The following is a 14,793-nucleotide window of genomic DNA, read 5'->3' on the forward strand; positions in this document are numbered from 1 at the left end:
AAAGGACTATGCAATGAGGGTAAAGTGTCTTGCCTTGGGGCACAACCACTGCAGGCTGGGGATTTGAACCAGGGACCTACTGATTGATAATCTGTTGTATTTTCCACTGAGCTCCAGCAGCTCCCAAAATGTTTGCTTTGATAACAGCACACAGAATGGCGACTATGATGTACGCAACAGTAATCTCCCTAAATCCCTACTGATTAATCTATTGCAGTCCGTCCCACTTACCTACTGGGCATGGCCCACAAACACGAGAGCCGACGGTGTTGGTGCATTGCACCAGAGAGGAGCAGCCCCCATTGTTGGTCTGGCATTCGTTGACATCAAGACACTGATGGCCATTGCCATCGTAACCTAGCAACGGGAATGAAAGATGGAGACATCATCCATGTGCTTGACAAACTTATTCAAATACAGAGAGTACATTCCAATTCATTTGATTCCTTCAAATGACATTTAGGACAGACATCATGTTGCTTAAAAACTCAGTGTAAATGACAAACAAGGAACAAGGAGGGGCATTCTCCAGCTGATGTTACAATTTGACAATTTTAGGAAGTGGAATTTTCATACCTGGCACTATTTTACACTATGGTGATATCATGAAATTGTATCTCACAGAAACAGGATAGATCTTAATTTTGCAAGTTATATTCCCTGACTGGAGTAGATTTTAGTTTGGGTAATACTCATTAAAAAGTAACAGTCTACATTGTCAACAGGCTTCAACAATTTTGACTTCTTTTTTTTCTCTCTTCCTTTTTTAAAGTAACTTATTCTCATGAAAACCACTCACCTCATTGCCTGGACTTCATATAAGGAAGGATTTGTCTCTTGTGATTTTGAGTCATCTCTCAAAGAGAGGTTGACTGCACTCTTTCTGTCCCTCCCTCCTTTCCTCCTCGCCTTCGCCCATCCCCTACCCCCATCCCCCCCCCCCCACCTTCGCCCATCCCCTGCCCCCATTCCCACCATCCTGCACACCTGTGGGACAGTTTCCACAGTAGTAGGAGCCATCCACGTTGGTGCATGACACCAGGGGCTCTGCGGAGCAGGGGTACTCCCTGCCATTGCACTCGTCCACGTCCACGCTGCAGGCTGGGTTGGAGGAGCTGCTGTCTTTCTGCCATCCATCGAAGCAGATGCAGTCAAAGTTTGCCTGGAAGATGGAAAGAAAAATGAGATGTGACTTCAAGATTTGTCTCAAGGAACTCAAAATGTTGAAATTGGGGGAAAAAAAGAAAAAAGGATGTGACATCAAATTTCTTTTATCCTTGATTAAGTATTCTACAAGTTTTTTGTTTTTTTTTTATTGGGGGGAAATAATTTTGATTCTCACTTATATATCTCAGAGTAATGATTGACTCTCAATGAGGTAGAATACCTCAGAGATGCTAATTTTTACATAAACTAGAAATGTCGCTTTGGCGACTGGTATGCCTCCGCCATAATGCATGATTTTCCCAATAGGTCTAGATAGTACATGTGGACACTGTGTGATTACATTTCCACAAAATTGGCAAAATATTGGAATGACAAGTTTATCACAAATGTGTTGAATGTTCACCTTCCTTGACGTAGGTTTAATTGGATGAATAAGAGAGCATGTATCTAGGGATTTAAGGACTTTTGTAAATAACTTGACATTGACCCATTCATACATTTAGGCATTGAGTAATTTTCAAGGTACAGGTGTGGAGAAAAAGTGCAATTTCTGAATTGAATAGTAAATTGTTACCATTTTCATCTGGCCCTTGACCCTAAAATTCATAAGATAATTACTTTCAGGTAGAACATGCATAATATGTACTAAGTTTCAAGGTAACTTGAGCCACTTCCGAGATATGGAGGAAAAAGTTAGTTCAGCACTTTCACTTGATCTTTGACCTTTTGACCTTTGAGGCAAAAAGAAAAAAAACCTTTCCAGAGAATTTCTATTAGGTTACACATGCATACACCAAGTGTAAAAAAATAACCCTGGTGGCATTGCATAAATATGAGGGTAATAGTAAAATTTTGAAGTCTTGCACTTGACCTTTGACCCCATGAACCCTACATTCTCTAGATAATTACTTCCAGTCAGTACATGTATATACTATGTTCCATGAAGATACTTGTACCTTGAACAATTTTCCAAAGTACGGAGAAAAAAACAGAAGTTTTAATATTTTTACTTGACCTTTTGAACTTTTGACCTTTGACCTTTGACCTCGTGACCCAAACTTTCACCAGAGAATCTTAATTGGGTAATACATGTATACACTAAGTTTCAAGAAAATATCTTCAGGCATTCAATAGATATGGTGGAAATAGTGAAATTTTATGTATTTGACCCTGACCTTTTGACCTTTGACCTTTGACCTCATGACCCAAACTTTCACCAGAGAATCTTAATTGGGTAATACATGTATACACTAAGTTTCAAGAAAATCTCTTCAGGCATTCAATAGATATGGTGGAAATAGTGAAATTTTATGTATTTGACCCTGACCTTTTGACCTTTGACCTTTGACCTCATGACCCAAACTTTCACCAGAAATTCTTAATTGGGTAATACATGTATACACTAAGTTTCAAGAAAATATCTTCGGGCATTCAATAGATATGTTGGAAATAGTGAAATTTTATGTATTTGACCTTGACCTTTTGACCTTTGACCTTGAACATGTGCACCCAAAAGTTGACAGGCACAACTTCACCCCCTATTACACATACATGCCAAGTTTCATTAGGATACCTCAACAGGTTTCGATAGTTACCTTGTCCACAAAATTCATTACGGACGGACGGAAGGACGGAAGGACGGACGGACGGAAGGACGGACGGACGGACGGACGGACAGACGGACGGACGGACAACCCGAAAACATAATGCCTCCGGCACCACTTCGTGGCGGAGGCATAAAAAAACAAGATGGAATATCCTGACAACAAAAAAAAATCACGTTTTTGAGAGGAAAATTGGACTTTCATTAAATCTTGACACAATCACTAGCTCGTTAAACATGGACCAGTAAAATGTCAGAAAAAAATGTTTCCCTGGTAAGAACGAGCAAGGAAAACGTTGCTAATTTCTCAACATTAATAAGTAAATTGTAAATAATTTTCACCACAGAACAATATGCTTATGTAGCATCAGACATGTGAGTATTGTTTGCCTTTGCTAAAATGCATGACCAAAAACAAAACAAAACAAACAGACAAACGAACAAATAAAAAAACAAAACAAATATGTTCAGAAGGAATATGTTTTGTGGTATCCCAATCAATGCCACCCAATCTATCGCAATCGTTGTTACAAATATTGCCCTATTTCACTAAATACTTGAATGTATAGTATTAATGAGGATTAAATCAGAAAGCGTAAAACAAAACACAACAAAAATATCCTAATGACTACTCACCACACCATCAAGTATGCGAGGGAGATTAACACAGTAACCATGGTCGCAAACATTGGCCACCGAGTTTGAGTTGCAGTCATCATATTGCATGGTGCATAGAGCTCCATAGTAGTCTGGTGTACAATCACAACTGGGAGGAAAATAGATTAAGCAAGTAACCATACATTTATTATTTGCTACAAAAAAGTACATTTTTTAAAAGGAAATCAATGCATTTTATGCATTGTTTCCAATGACATCAACTATTCACCCAAATCAGGGGCCTATTGCATAAAACATTTAACCTGAGAAAAACTCTTAAACCGGTAAGATCTGGAAAGTCAGGCTAGTTTGATTTTATGTTGCTGCTATTGACTGTAAAATTCTGTTAACAATCAAACTGAGTTTTTCTTTTCTCAGGTAGAAAATTTTATGCAACAGGCTGCAAGTCTTTCTACGTGCATAATCAAATATGATTTGGAAATGTGGGTAGAGTTTCATGCAAACAGTCTGATCAAACTGGTGATTTTATAGCATGCTACTACTTGAGAGGAAATATTGGCAAACATGTATATATTGTTGTAGTTCACAGAACTGGGGGGTGTTTCATAAAGCTGTTCTTAAAGTTATGAACGACTTAAGAATGACAGGTGATCAGTTCTTGTGCTGAATTATTGAAATTCTGCACATCAAAGTATAGCACATAAGAATGTGTTCCAGTCATTCTCAAGTTGTTCATAACTTTAAGAACAGCTTTATGAAACACCCCCCTGGAGTGTACTGCAACACAAACAATCACACATTAGACCGGAATGTTGAATGATCAGAATAAAGTAACAATATCTAAAAAAACAAAACAAAACAAAACAAAACGATAACAAAAAAAACAGTTTACTGTGTGTTTCTGAACAAAGAATCCCCTAATTGATTGACATGAAATAATCGATCATGTCTCTAATGGGATAGCATAGTTAAGCAGGGAAATGAGACCAATACCCCTTTCAGTAACTCATGCATTTTCGGGCAGCTCCTGGCCCGAGCTAATTTGGCCCGCACCAAGCAGTAAAAATTGTATTCAGTAACTATAGCAGAGCCGCGCTACTGTAATGATGACCCATTTATGAACTCAGCCACGTAAGGGTTAACTACCATGGTAACTGAACGCGCGCTCCAGCGGAGGGCACGGCCAGGTAATTGTGCCCTTTGACCGTGCAAGGAATTTTGGCCCGAGCCTGGCGCTGCTATCGTTCATAAACTCTTCGATCGGCACCAGGCCTGAGCCTGGCCCACGCCTGGTGCTAGCTTCAGCAGCACCAAAATAGCCCGCTCCTGGCGTGGGCTACTTTGACCCGACCCATTCATAAACTCAAAATTTTCAGACTTAGCTTAGGCCTGACCCAAGGCCAGAGGAGTTACTGAAAGGGGTATAAGTCAAACTGAGAAAGGCCGCACCTGTAACTCCCTTGTTGATTGACACAGGATCCTCCATTCTGACAGTCATTCACAGTTCCCACGATGGTGCTGCATTCATTCACATCTTGTTCACACCGGGTTCCCTGGATCAAATAGAGCAGTCTCAAATTGACTATCCAAATACTTATTCCCAAACGCAATGCTTAACACTGGCACCAGTCCAACGGTCTGAGACCAGTAAAAATCATTGTCTGGCCAGTAACTTCTTATTATTATATAACTTATTACTTAAAATTGCCAAATTTACTGGTCCAGCATCATGACTGATAAAAAAAAAACAAAATAATATTGTCATAAGTAGTCAAATAAATAAACAAATGAATAAATAAATAAATAAATAAATAAATAAATAAATAAGTAAAAACAAACAGATCCAGTAAATTTCATATTCAGACCTGTAAAAAAAAAAATGAAAAAAAAAAAAAACTGGGTATCAACTGGTCCGACGGGGACAGGTTGGATCAGTAGAAAAAAATGGGTTAGTGTGCAGCTCTGCCAAACATCTACATTAGATATCGTTTTGGTACCCCAGGGTACCATATAGAAATCTGCCATTTTGTTGATTTTTTTTTTTCTTGCAGCACTCTCCCCTGGGTTATCAAAAAGTCGATAAGAATGATTTTTAGTGCTTTATGGAAGATAATTTCATAGCAACAATGAGCTCAGCAGTACAGCAGCATCATAACACCAGAGCTCGTCACACACACACACACTACACAAGTGATCTCAGTGACACACACAGTCAGCAGAACTGCACTATGCATTACCAGTCCATGGAAGATGTAAAAATCATGCAACAAGCTCATCCATAAATCACTGATCAAAAGACTGAAAAGACTAAAATAATTTAATGTAAATTTGGATGATATGATCTCATTCATATTGATTTCATGTCAAAGAAGGAATTCTAGTAAGAATTTATTCACCGTGTTCAATGGGGAAATTTTGAGGTGATGAAATTACCACCAACTGCCAATTTGAATTATGTGGTTGTACCTTGAAAAGGAATTCCTGCATGGCATGCGAGTCTCCTAATCCTACTCAGGGTGAGATGACTGAACGGGGAGATTTAACCAGATTTGAGTTTCTAGATACCACAATACAACCCCTGAAGCTGTGACCACCTGCTGCAGTTAAATAATCTAAAGTGTTACCAAACCAGAAAAAAAAAACATAACAAAAAAAACAACAACGAACTTCTTGCTTCCAAAACACATTTGCTAGGAAGGATTTTCATTCTGATGGTATATTGCCTGCTAAAACTGTACAGCTCTCTGACCCACTTTTGAAAACACATGTTGATTGTCAAAATTGGAAAGGCAGCACCCAGGACTATAAAACAAGGCAGGAAAGAAGATCTTGAGAGTAGGATCACTGAAGGATGAGATGCCAATGGATTACTTGTATTGTGATGTGGTGACTCAACAAGCTGACTGAAGATTTTCTAACAACCGATGTAAACACAACAATGTCATCAGCTGATATTCTGCATAGTGTGCATGCCATTATTCATCTGCCCATCACACTAACTTCTTTGCATAAACTCGTTCTTTGCCCAGTGAAGCAACACGTGTAGCAGAACCTTCACGTTATGGTCTCTCTCTCTTGAAAATATTTCTTACAAAACTAACTTACATCATGTCCTGCCAACAGTGTCCTTAAAAATTTTACAAATATGAACACTTTTCCATTTTTCAAAGTTTATGATAGTTAATATAGGAGACACAAGAAGTATTGCCCTGACTGAGATTGGTATAAAACCAAATTCAGAGCACGTTCATGTTTAGTTTCATGATATGCCTTTTGACATGAACATCCCATTCGCTTTTTTGGTCGCTTTCCAGGTGGAGGTCACACACATGCAGAATATTAGAGACTGGAGTAATTTGTTACATCAGCGTGTTTGCGCAATGCTGGCGAAGAGAGTAGCAAGACTAGCATGCAAAATTATATAGGTCACACAGTATTTTCAGCATTTCACCAATACCAGTGCCAGACTGGTACAGATCTAACAAGCACATACAGTGTACAAGGCGCCCATGTATCACATAAGAGCTACTGACCATTCCATGAAGTTGAGGCAAAACACAAGCATGTTGATTTTGGATATAACCAGTGATCACCTTCTGATATCCAAATACATGGCAGGATTAATGCAGGGTGGGACAGGCTTGTCCCTTTTCAGTGAACTCTTGTTTCTTGTAACTCTAAATTGCTGTGGAGAGATAAGAAAGGTGTATTGTCAACATGAGCAGATATCTTTAAATGACCAGCCTGTGGACATTCCGTTCCCCTTGAGGTCTGGGGCAGACAGTTTCTGGAGAAGGTCCCGGTATTGTATTCTGGGAACCACCCCCTTTCTGTGTTTGCTCTCTCTCTCTCTCTTAGAGGATAAACTATATTGCATAACAAAGTACTGTATATCCCCACTTTGACTACTGCATCTCATGAGACCTACAACATTTCACGTAACCTCTTTGTCTTATAATGCAGGGTTTCATAAATGAGAAAATGTAGTATCAAGAGTAAAAACGTTACCATAGCGTGATTTTTACCCATATTGACAGTGCCCATTACCTTCTTTGCTGTTATCTTCATTGTGTCTGGTATTGTTCATAATTCACCTTCATATCATTACTACTATTCCTAATACTACCAGTACTACTAATATTTTAACGACTACTACTTACTACCAGTAGTAGCAGTTACTGGCCACTACGTATTGTTATGTACTGCTGCTACTATTACAACTGTCATCATTATCACTAGTACTAACATGTTCCTTTGCCATCATCAGCAATGTCATTTTGCAGCTGCATATTTTCAAATAAGCTTAAAGGTCCTGTTTACTTTTGGGAGCAGTGATTTAAAAATGTTCAAGATATAACATTTCATGCTTATATGTAGGTCTGTTGTACCATAAAACATCCTACCATATAAAACTGTTGCAGTAATGCCTATTTAAAAATATAGAGAGATTTTCTCAATAAAGCATAACTGTAGAGGGTTTAGTCTGGAAATATGTTTATTATAACTATTGTTCATATTTCATATATTAAACAATACTTAACATTAATTTTACTGATTCAAATTTTTATGTTGGTTGTTTTTTTTCCCCTAACTCACATTTTAGATCTATTTTAAAGCACTAATGCTGGGTTTCTGTTTCATCTGCAAATGATAAATTATGCCTTTAAACAAAGTATTAGCATTTTGATCATTTGCAAAAAATTTTCTTTTTACAGGCATATTTGAAATCTACCATGTAACAAGTTCAGTCAAGATGAAGCATGGATTGCATGTCACAACATGAAAAACATGTTAAACCTCTCGGTCCCCTTTCAGCAGCCTTCCCAGCAAAGTTTAAAAACGTCTGCGCAATGTCATAAACTTGGCGAAGTTAGACTCGATGGTCCCCGCAGAGGAACAATGCAACTTTATGATAGTCTCATCAAATACACTCCGCATCTTATCAAGTTGCATCACTGTAAATCAAAGATGAGAGCATCGACACGGCATCTAATCTCTGGATGATAAAATCTGGTTCATTTCAGTTGACAGCTATGTCTACTCTCTATTTACTTCACATCAATTATATGACACTGCTGGACAGTTATCTTTGGTAACAGGGTCTATAAATTGGCCTATTGTGGAATGGGTGTTGGGTACACATTAGCACAGATTTCATGGTACCACCATGTACTTGATGATGTTGCAAAGATAATCAGATCAAGCTGCAAAGCATCAAGTCCATTTTGTCTGAGCCAGTATAGAACTACTCGCTCCCACAACTGATCTAGAAATTTAATGTAGAATGCTGTGTTAATATAAGTGTATATCATTAGTGTTATCTACCTATCTGTAGATCTAGATCTATCCATCTATCTATCTAGCTATCTAGCTATCTATCTATTTATGATCTACATGTATATAATCCCTTACTGTATAAAAGTACTGATGAAAATAATTATTACTACAGTTTGCATTCTGTATTTGAAAGGTAAGAGCTATGACAAAATCTGAGGAGAGAAACAACCCAAGCAAAATGGATATGTGATGCAACTAAGGCACAGAATCTCACAGGAAACTGACAATGAAGGCTCAGGCTCATGTTGGCAAATCAAAGAGATGTAATAATACCAGAATTTTCAATATTTATAATCCAACATAAGTGGTGGATTTTGTTTTTTGTTGTTTGTTTTTTCAGTTCCAGGAATTACAAATAGTAAATATGGCCAAGATCAAACATGTGAATTAGATGATGAGGGGATGACATTATAACATATCACAACCCTCCTTCTGGAATTGATATAAAAGCTTTAAAAAATGTATTGTTTTGTTTTGGAATAATTTCTGTAACTATTTACTAAGACATTAACAGTCAGCACTGCTTAATCATTACAAATATCAAATAGTTTGATGCAAAAGACAGGGCTTGTTCTTTCTTCTTCATATCTTAAAATAGAACAGATGGAATTTTGTCTGCAAGCAAATTGGATACATGGGAGAAAAGTGCTTCATTGAAATGAGAGAATTTCTACTCATTTAAACTTTGCACGACTGGCTAAACAGAAAGAAAAAATTTGATTACACCATAGCTAACAAGTAAACAAGTCAAACATTCACCATAAGTACAGGACTCTAACTCACTTTCGGGGGGGGGGGGGGGGGGTAGAAAATTAAAAGGGATGTCCAAACGGAGTGAAGGTCATCTTCATACTTTTATTTTCCACTCAACAGGAAATAGAAACTTTGTCTTAGCTGAATCAATTGCATTCGCTGCACTTTATGTCAACAGCTCATCACAAAAGAAACCATTATGGGTCATGAACACTCACATTGCCATGGGCAACAGAACTACTCTTCATCTATAAACAATGGTGAAGCATTCCCTGGAACCACCGAGAAGGCACCACGCAATTGCCGCCCATCAAAATGGGAATGTTTCGAGATATTGCTGATTGTCATGAAAGTCAAAGAGCATTTGGACCCCACGGAATACCACCAGGTGACAGATGACTCCAATGATCAAACTGCCATTGTCTGCAGGTTGAGACAGGTTTTGAGAAAGAGGTATCACGCACTCATATCATATAGCAGGGGAAATCCCTATGATCAAATTTTCTTGACACGGTTGTCTTCCCTGTAATAACAATTCTATGAAATCTTTTCTTGTCTGCAATAAAACAGTATGATCACACAGAAGAACTGCATTTCAAAGCAAGCCTGTATTTACCAAATAGCTGGAAAGAGGGAGGGGCAGGGTTGGAAGAAAGAGAAGGTTGACAACCAAAATGAGAACAACTTTTGCTTCACATGTATTTTGAGCATCTAAGATGATGTGGGAAATCATTCAAACTCTTCATTAGCAGACTTCACAGATGTTTTGAATAAGGTAGGCAGACAGATAACAGAGAATGCTCTCACACATACTCTCATATTATGTACACATAGGATCTATACAAAAAACACAAATGTTACCACATCAGATCATGAAGACGTGTTCTCTTCCAGAGTGAAACATACCGGTACAGCCTACAATTGTACATACAGCTAGGAACATCTATCCCCTCTGTTGCATATACCTTAAAGGTTCTGTTTACCATTGGGAGCAGTGATTTTACAAAATGTTTAAGATATCACATTTGATGCATATGTGTAGGTGTAGTTATATAACAAAACATCCTACCATGCAAAAATTTTGCAATAAAACCTAAAATACAAGGAGATATCACTATTTTTCTCACTGAACCATTTACTGTATATGGTATAGCTTAGAAACATTTGTATTATAACTGTTCACATTTTGTACATTTAACAATTACTTAGCATTAATTAAATACTGATTCAAATTTTTACATTGGTTGTTTCTATCCCAAACGCACATTTTAGAACTACTTTGAAGCACTAAAGCTGGGTTTTTGTTTCATCTGCAAATGGTAGTAAATAATATCTTTAATGCAGGTGAAAACTCCAGCAATTTGGAAACACAAATTTTCCGCAAAGCAAAACACGTCAGAGCCCTTTGGGTTTTGATTATCAGTCTGTGTGTGTGTGTTGTTGTTGTTGTTGTTGTTGTCGTTGTTGTTGTTGTTGTTGTTTTTGTTTTTGATTTTGTTTTTGTTGTTGTTTTTGTTTTTGTTTTTGTTTTTGTTTTTGTTTTTTTTTTGTGTTTTTTTTTTGAAGAGGACTTTATACACAGCTTGTCTTGATCATGGCAGAGTTTGTGTCAAATCCTCAACATTTGTGACACATATGTTCAAGCATTATTTTGTAATTTTTTGAAAGTATCCCAACCCCTTCACGCTGAGAATGTTTAATACTGATACTATAATCTCTTCAGTTTATCTCCAGATCCTAGGGAAAGAATGACAAGGTATCACTGCCACTTCTTGCATGATGAAAAGAGAAGAAAGGCTATTACCCAGCCAGTGCCTATTGAACATGTAACATTACTCTACATGTATACTACACAGGTTTAAATGCTAAAAAAAAAAAAAAAAAAATGCCATTGTTGACTGAAGTTCAGTGACCTGTGACCCTTGACCTTGAAGGAATTCCTTCCCCTTCCCCTTCCCCTTCTCCATTGTTTGTTTTGGTTGTCACCCCCCCCCCCAAAAAAAAAAAAGAAAAAAAAAATCTTACCAGCACATCTACACGTAAGAAGCATACCTCGTCTTGGTGCCGAGAAAAACCCATGGAACTCTCTTTTTTTCTTTTTTTTTAAATCATCATGATGACAAGATTTGGGATGAACAGACAACCAAAAACCATGATGCCTCCCAACTTAAGCTAGAAAGTAGCCTGCTAATACAGCATCTGCCACAAAACATATTGACAAATGAATTAATTGGAGCTTTATCCCAAGGCAAGCCTGCTAGCACACTGTCTCACTTTAGCCATATGTATGACCTCTCTTTCTTTCTTTCTCTCCAATCCTTCCATCCCCCCCCCCCTCCTCTCCCTCTCTTTCCCACACACACACACACACACACACACACAAACACACACCTGCAAATACACAATAAATACACATACAAACACAGCCACACTGTAAAGTAGAAACACAAACACTGCAGGCCGTAGTGACAGTTTAACTCTCTACCTATTCTACAAGAATTTTAACTTTCTTAAAATGGATGTCTGCCCTGTATTGCCTGGGACACTTGAGGGGTCACCAATCATGAAAATCGAAGCAGAGAGCATGCACTGAACCCCCTGAACTCCCCTCAATCATTACAGAATGCACTTTAAATGAGGAATCTATATCTACATGAATGGAGTCAAAAGAAAAACAGAGCAGAGTCATGTGATAAAAAATTTGATGGGCTCCTCAACAGACCTGTCTTGATCACGTGATAATGATATCATTTGTGTAAAATAAATAAATGAATGAATGAATAAATGAATGAATAAATCAATCAATCAATCAATCAACAATAAACAGATACATAATCAGAAATAAGGAGAGTATGATGAACAGACACGTTTACATAGATAATCACATTTTGCAGTCTGCATCACATACTAGGTTGCCAGATGAAGCGGTGAGTTGTCAGAATTACAAAGAACTCGTTTATAATCACATTTCTGATAAACATGTATATGTAGATTCAGTAACTGCCAAAATATCAGAAGTACAAGTACATATCAGTGAAGTTGAAAGAAACTTGAGTTTTAATTAGTGAGAAACTCATCTTGTTGCCAGTCAAACCACAGTGACTCTCCCACCAATCATCTCACTTTTCTTACACTTTCGATTTATCGTGAATCAATTTTCTTGATTTCATTCATCCTACTCAAAACAAATCCCAACTAGAGGTGAATTTCTCACAATTCAAGGTGGTATAATTAAAACTATGATGGGAAAAAAACTTACAACATAACCCGTTGAGGATGGGGTGATTTTGCTACAACACGCACTTCCCACAGACACCTGCCCAAGTCCGTCAAAGGGTTAGTGTATAAGCTGTTATATATTTTCAAGAGGGTTTAATTTTCGCGAATTTCGTGAATCACAGTTGGATCGCATATAAACATGCGAAAAGGTCTCCATGCACTTTGTTAATAGTGGATTAATGTAAGCGCCGGCATCGATTCTCGAAAATAACATCTCATGGAAATTTCTATGACTTTGTCATTCGTGAAAATATCTGTACACAAAAATAACAGTGTATGTATATACAGTAAAACAATAGGTATAGATATCATCCCCCTACCCCATTAGTGCCAATAGCACTTCACAGTAAAAAGCAGGGAGGTGGAACCTACTCCCTGATAAAAAGTCATCTCACCACATCACCTTTCGACAGTGACAAAAGAAAACACCAAGTTTAGATACTTAAATGACCCCTTGTTTATCAAAAGTTTGCCTTACCTGCCATGCAGGCGTACAGAGGCAGGAGTACTTGTTGTACAAGTCAATGCATGTGCCGCCATTCATGCATGGATTACTGGAACATTCATCTTGGATCAAAAGCTGTTGATGAAGAGAGATGAGAAACACATTGGTGTGCATGAGCATTTAACCATGAATATTAATATAAATGCAAATATTTAAAGTGACCGCATGACCACGTGACCATGAATATTCATATAAATGCAAATATTCAATGTGAATTATGAATATGTTCATATAAATGCAAATATTCAAAACATATTATGTTTGCGTTGCTTGTAAACACAACATACATATAGTCCTGCATGTTGTCTTGGGGCTACAAGAGTGTTCATATCTGCTCAATGTCTGCATTATTCATGGTCTTGTGCTTCTTACCTCTTCATATTCAAAGGCTGGGTCAAAACAAATTAGTAACTTTGTACCTTAGCAACAAAAATTTAAACTGGAGCACTGTAATGAGATAATACTGTAATACACGAGTAAGTACTGAATTGTCTTTTTTTTTGGGGGGGGGGGATATTGTAGACTGATGTCAGTATGCCCTTCTCAGTTCCACTCACTGTTAACATATTTCAACTCCATCAGCAAATATGTGCATGATATCAGTGAAATATTACACTGTCTAATATAAAACACAAAATTGTTATGGTATCACTTGAAGACCATGTACAAATATGTTCATATTCTCCAGCTTTTTAAACTTAACTTCTACCTGCTTCCACTGGTGCATTACTGATTGTCAAATGCACAACTACCCATCCACTTGTCCAGGGCACTGTTTCATGAAAGTTGTCAGTTCTAACGAGGTGTCAGTCTCTGACAATCACCATAGTAACAGTCATTGACTAGAACTTTCTTAGCCAATCAAAACCAAGGATTTTACTGAAATTGTCAGAGACTGACAACTTTCACGAAACGGTACAAGAACACTGAAAATGGCTCAGAATGCGGCCTATGCCTCATTTCTTCTTTCACTGTCATTGGCAAGAGGTCTGCCTACAATATGTCAAAAGGACTCTAGGGTGTGGTCCTGAAAGGGGTTAAGTAGCTCACACTTGTACTTACACTGTTCATGTTTGAGTAGTCCTCCTCCAAGTCAGCCACCTGTAGAATACACACAAATTAATTACTGCATATCATGTTCACGGTCATGGAGGGCATGTGAAGCACATTGGATCAGGCATTGCCATTTGAGAATATTTTCCTGTCACAAACGCAACTTTGACTTCAAAATACCCCTTTCAGTAACTCTCTGGCTCGGGACAGGCCCGAGTTAAGTTGTAAAATTTTGAGTTTATAAATGGGTTGGGCTAAAGTGGCCCGCGCCAGGCTCGGGCCTGCAGTATGGCAACGATCGAAGAGTTTATGAATGATAGCAGTGCCAAGCTCGATGGTCACATTTACCTAGCCATGCCTCCACCGGAGCGCGCGTTCAGTTACCAAGGTAGTTAACCCTTGCGCGGGTGAGTTCGTGAATGGGTCATTATAAAAATAGCGCAGCTCTGCTATAGTTACTAAATGCAATTTTCACTGC

At 37.9% G+C, this 14,793-nt stretch overlaps 1 protein-coding gene across 1 annotated transcript in view; it reads right to left on the reverse strand.

The window, feature by feature from the left end:
• Nucleotides 1-14,793, reverse strand: part of LOC140238286 (cubilin-like) — an 83,551-nt gene that overhangs the window by 67,385 nt on the left and 1,373 nt on the right. Inside the window, exons 2-7 of the mRNA XM_072318222.1 lie at nucleotides 14,325-14,363; nucleotides 13,236-13,337; nucleotides 4,838-4,941; nucleotides 3,407-3,536; nucleotides 988-1,162; nucleotides 232-357 (exon numbers count right to left, since the gene is read on the reverse strand). Of these exons, the coding sequence (XP_072174323.1) occupies nucleotides 232-357; nucleotides 988-1,162; nucleotides 3,407-3,536; nucleotides 4,838-4,941; nucleotides 13,236-13,337; nucleotides 14,325-14,363 (676 nt within the window). The remainder of the gene's footprint in view (nucleotides 1-231; nucleotides 358-987; nucleotides 1,163-3,406; nucleotides 3,537-4,837; nucleotides 4,942-13,235; nucleotides 13,338-14,324; nucleotides 14,364-14,793) is intronic.

This window comes from Diadema setosum, chromosome 14 (assembly GCF_964275005.1).
Source record: "Diadema setosum chromosome 14, eeDiaSeto1, whole genome shotgun sequence".
Classification (NCBI taxonomy): domain Eukaryota; kingdom Metazoa; phylum Echinodermata; class Echinoidea; order Diadematoida; family Diadematidae; genus Diadema; species Diadema setosum.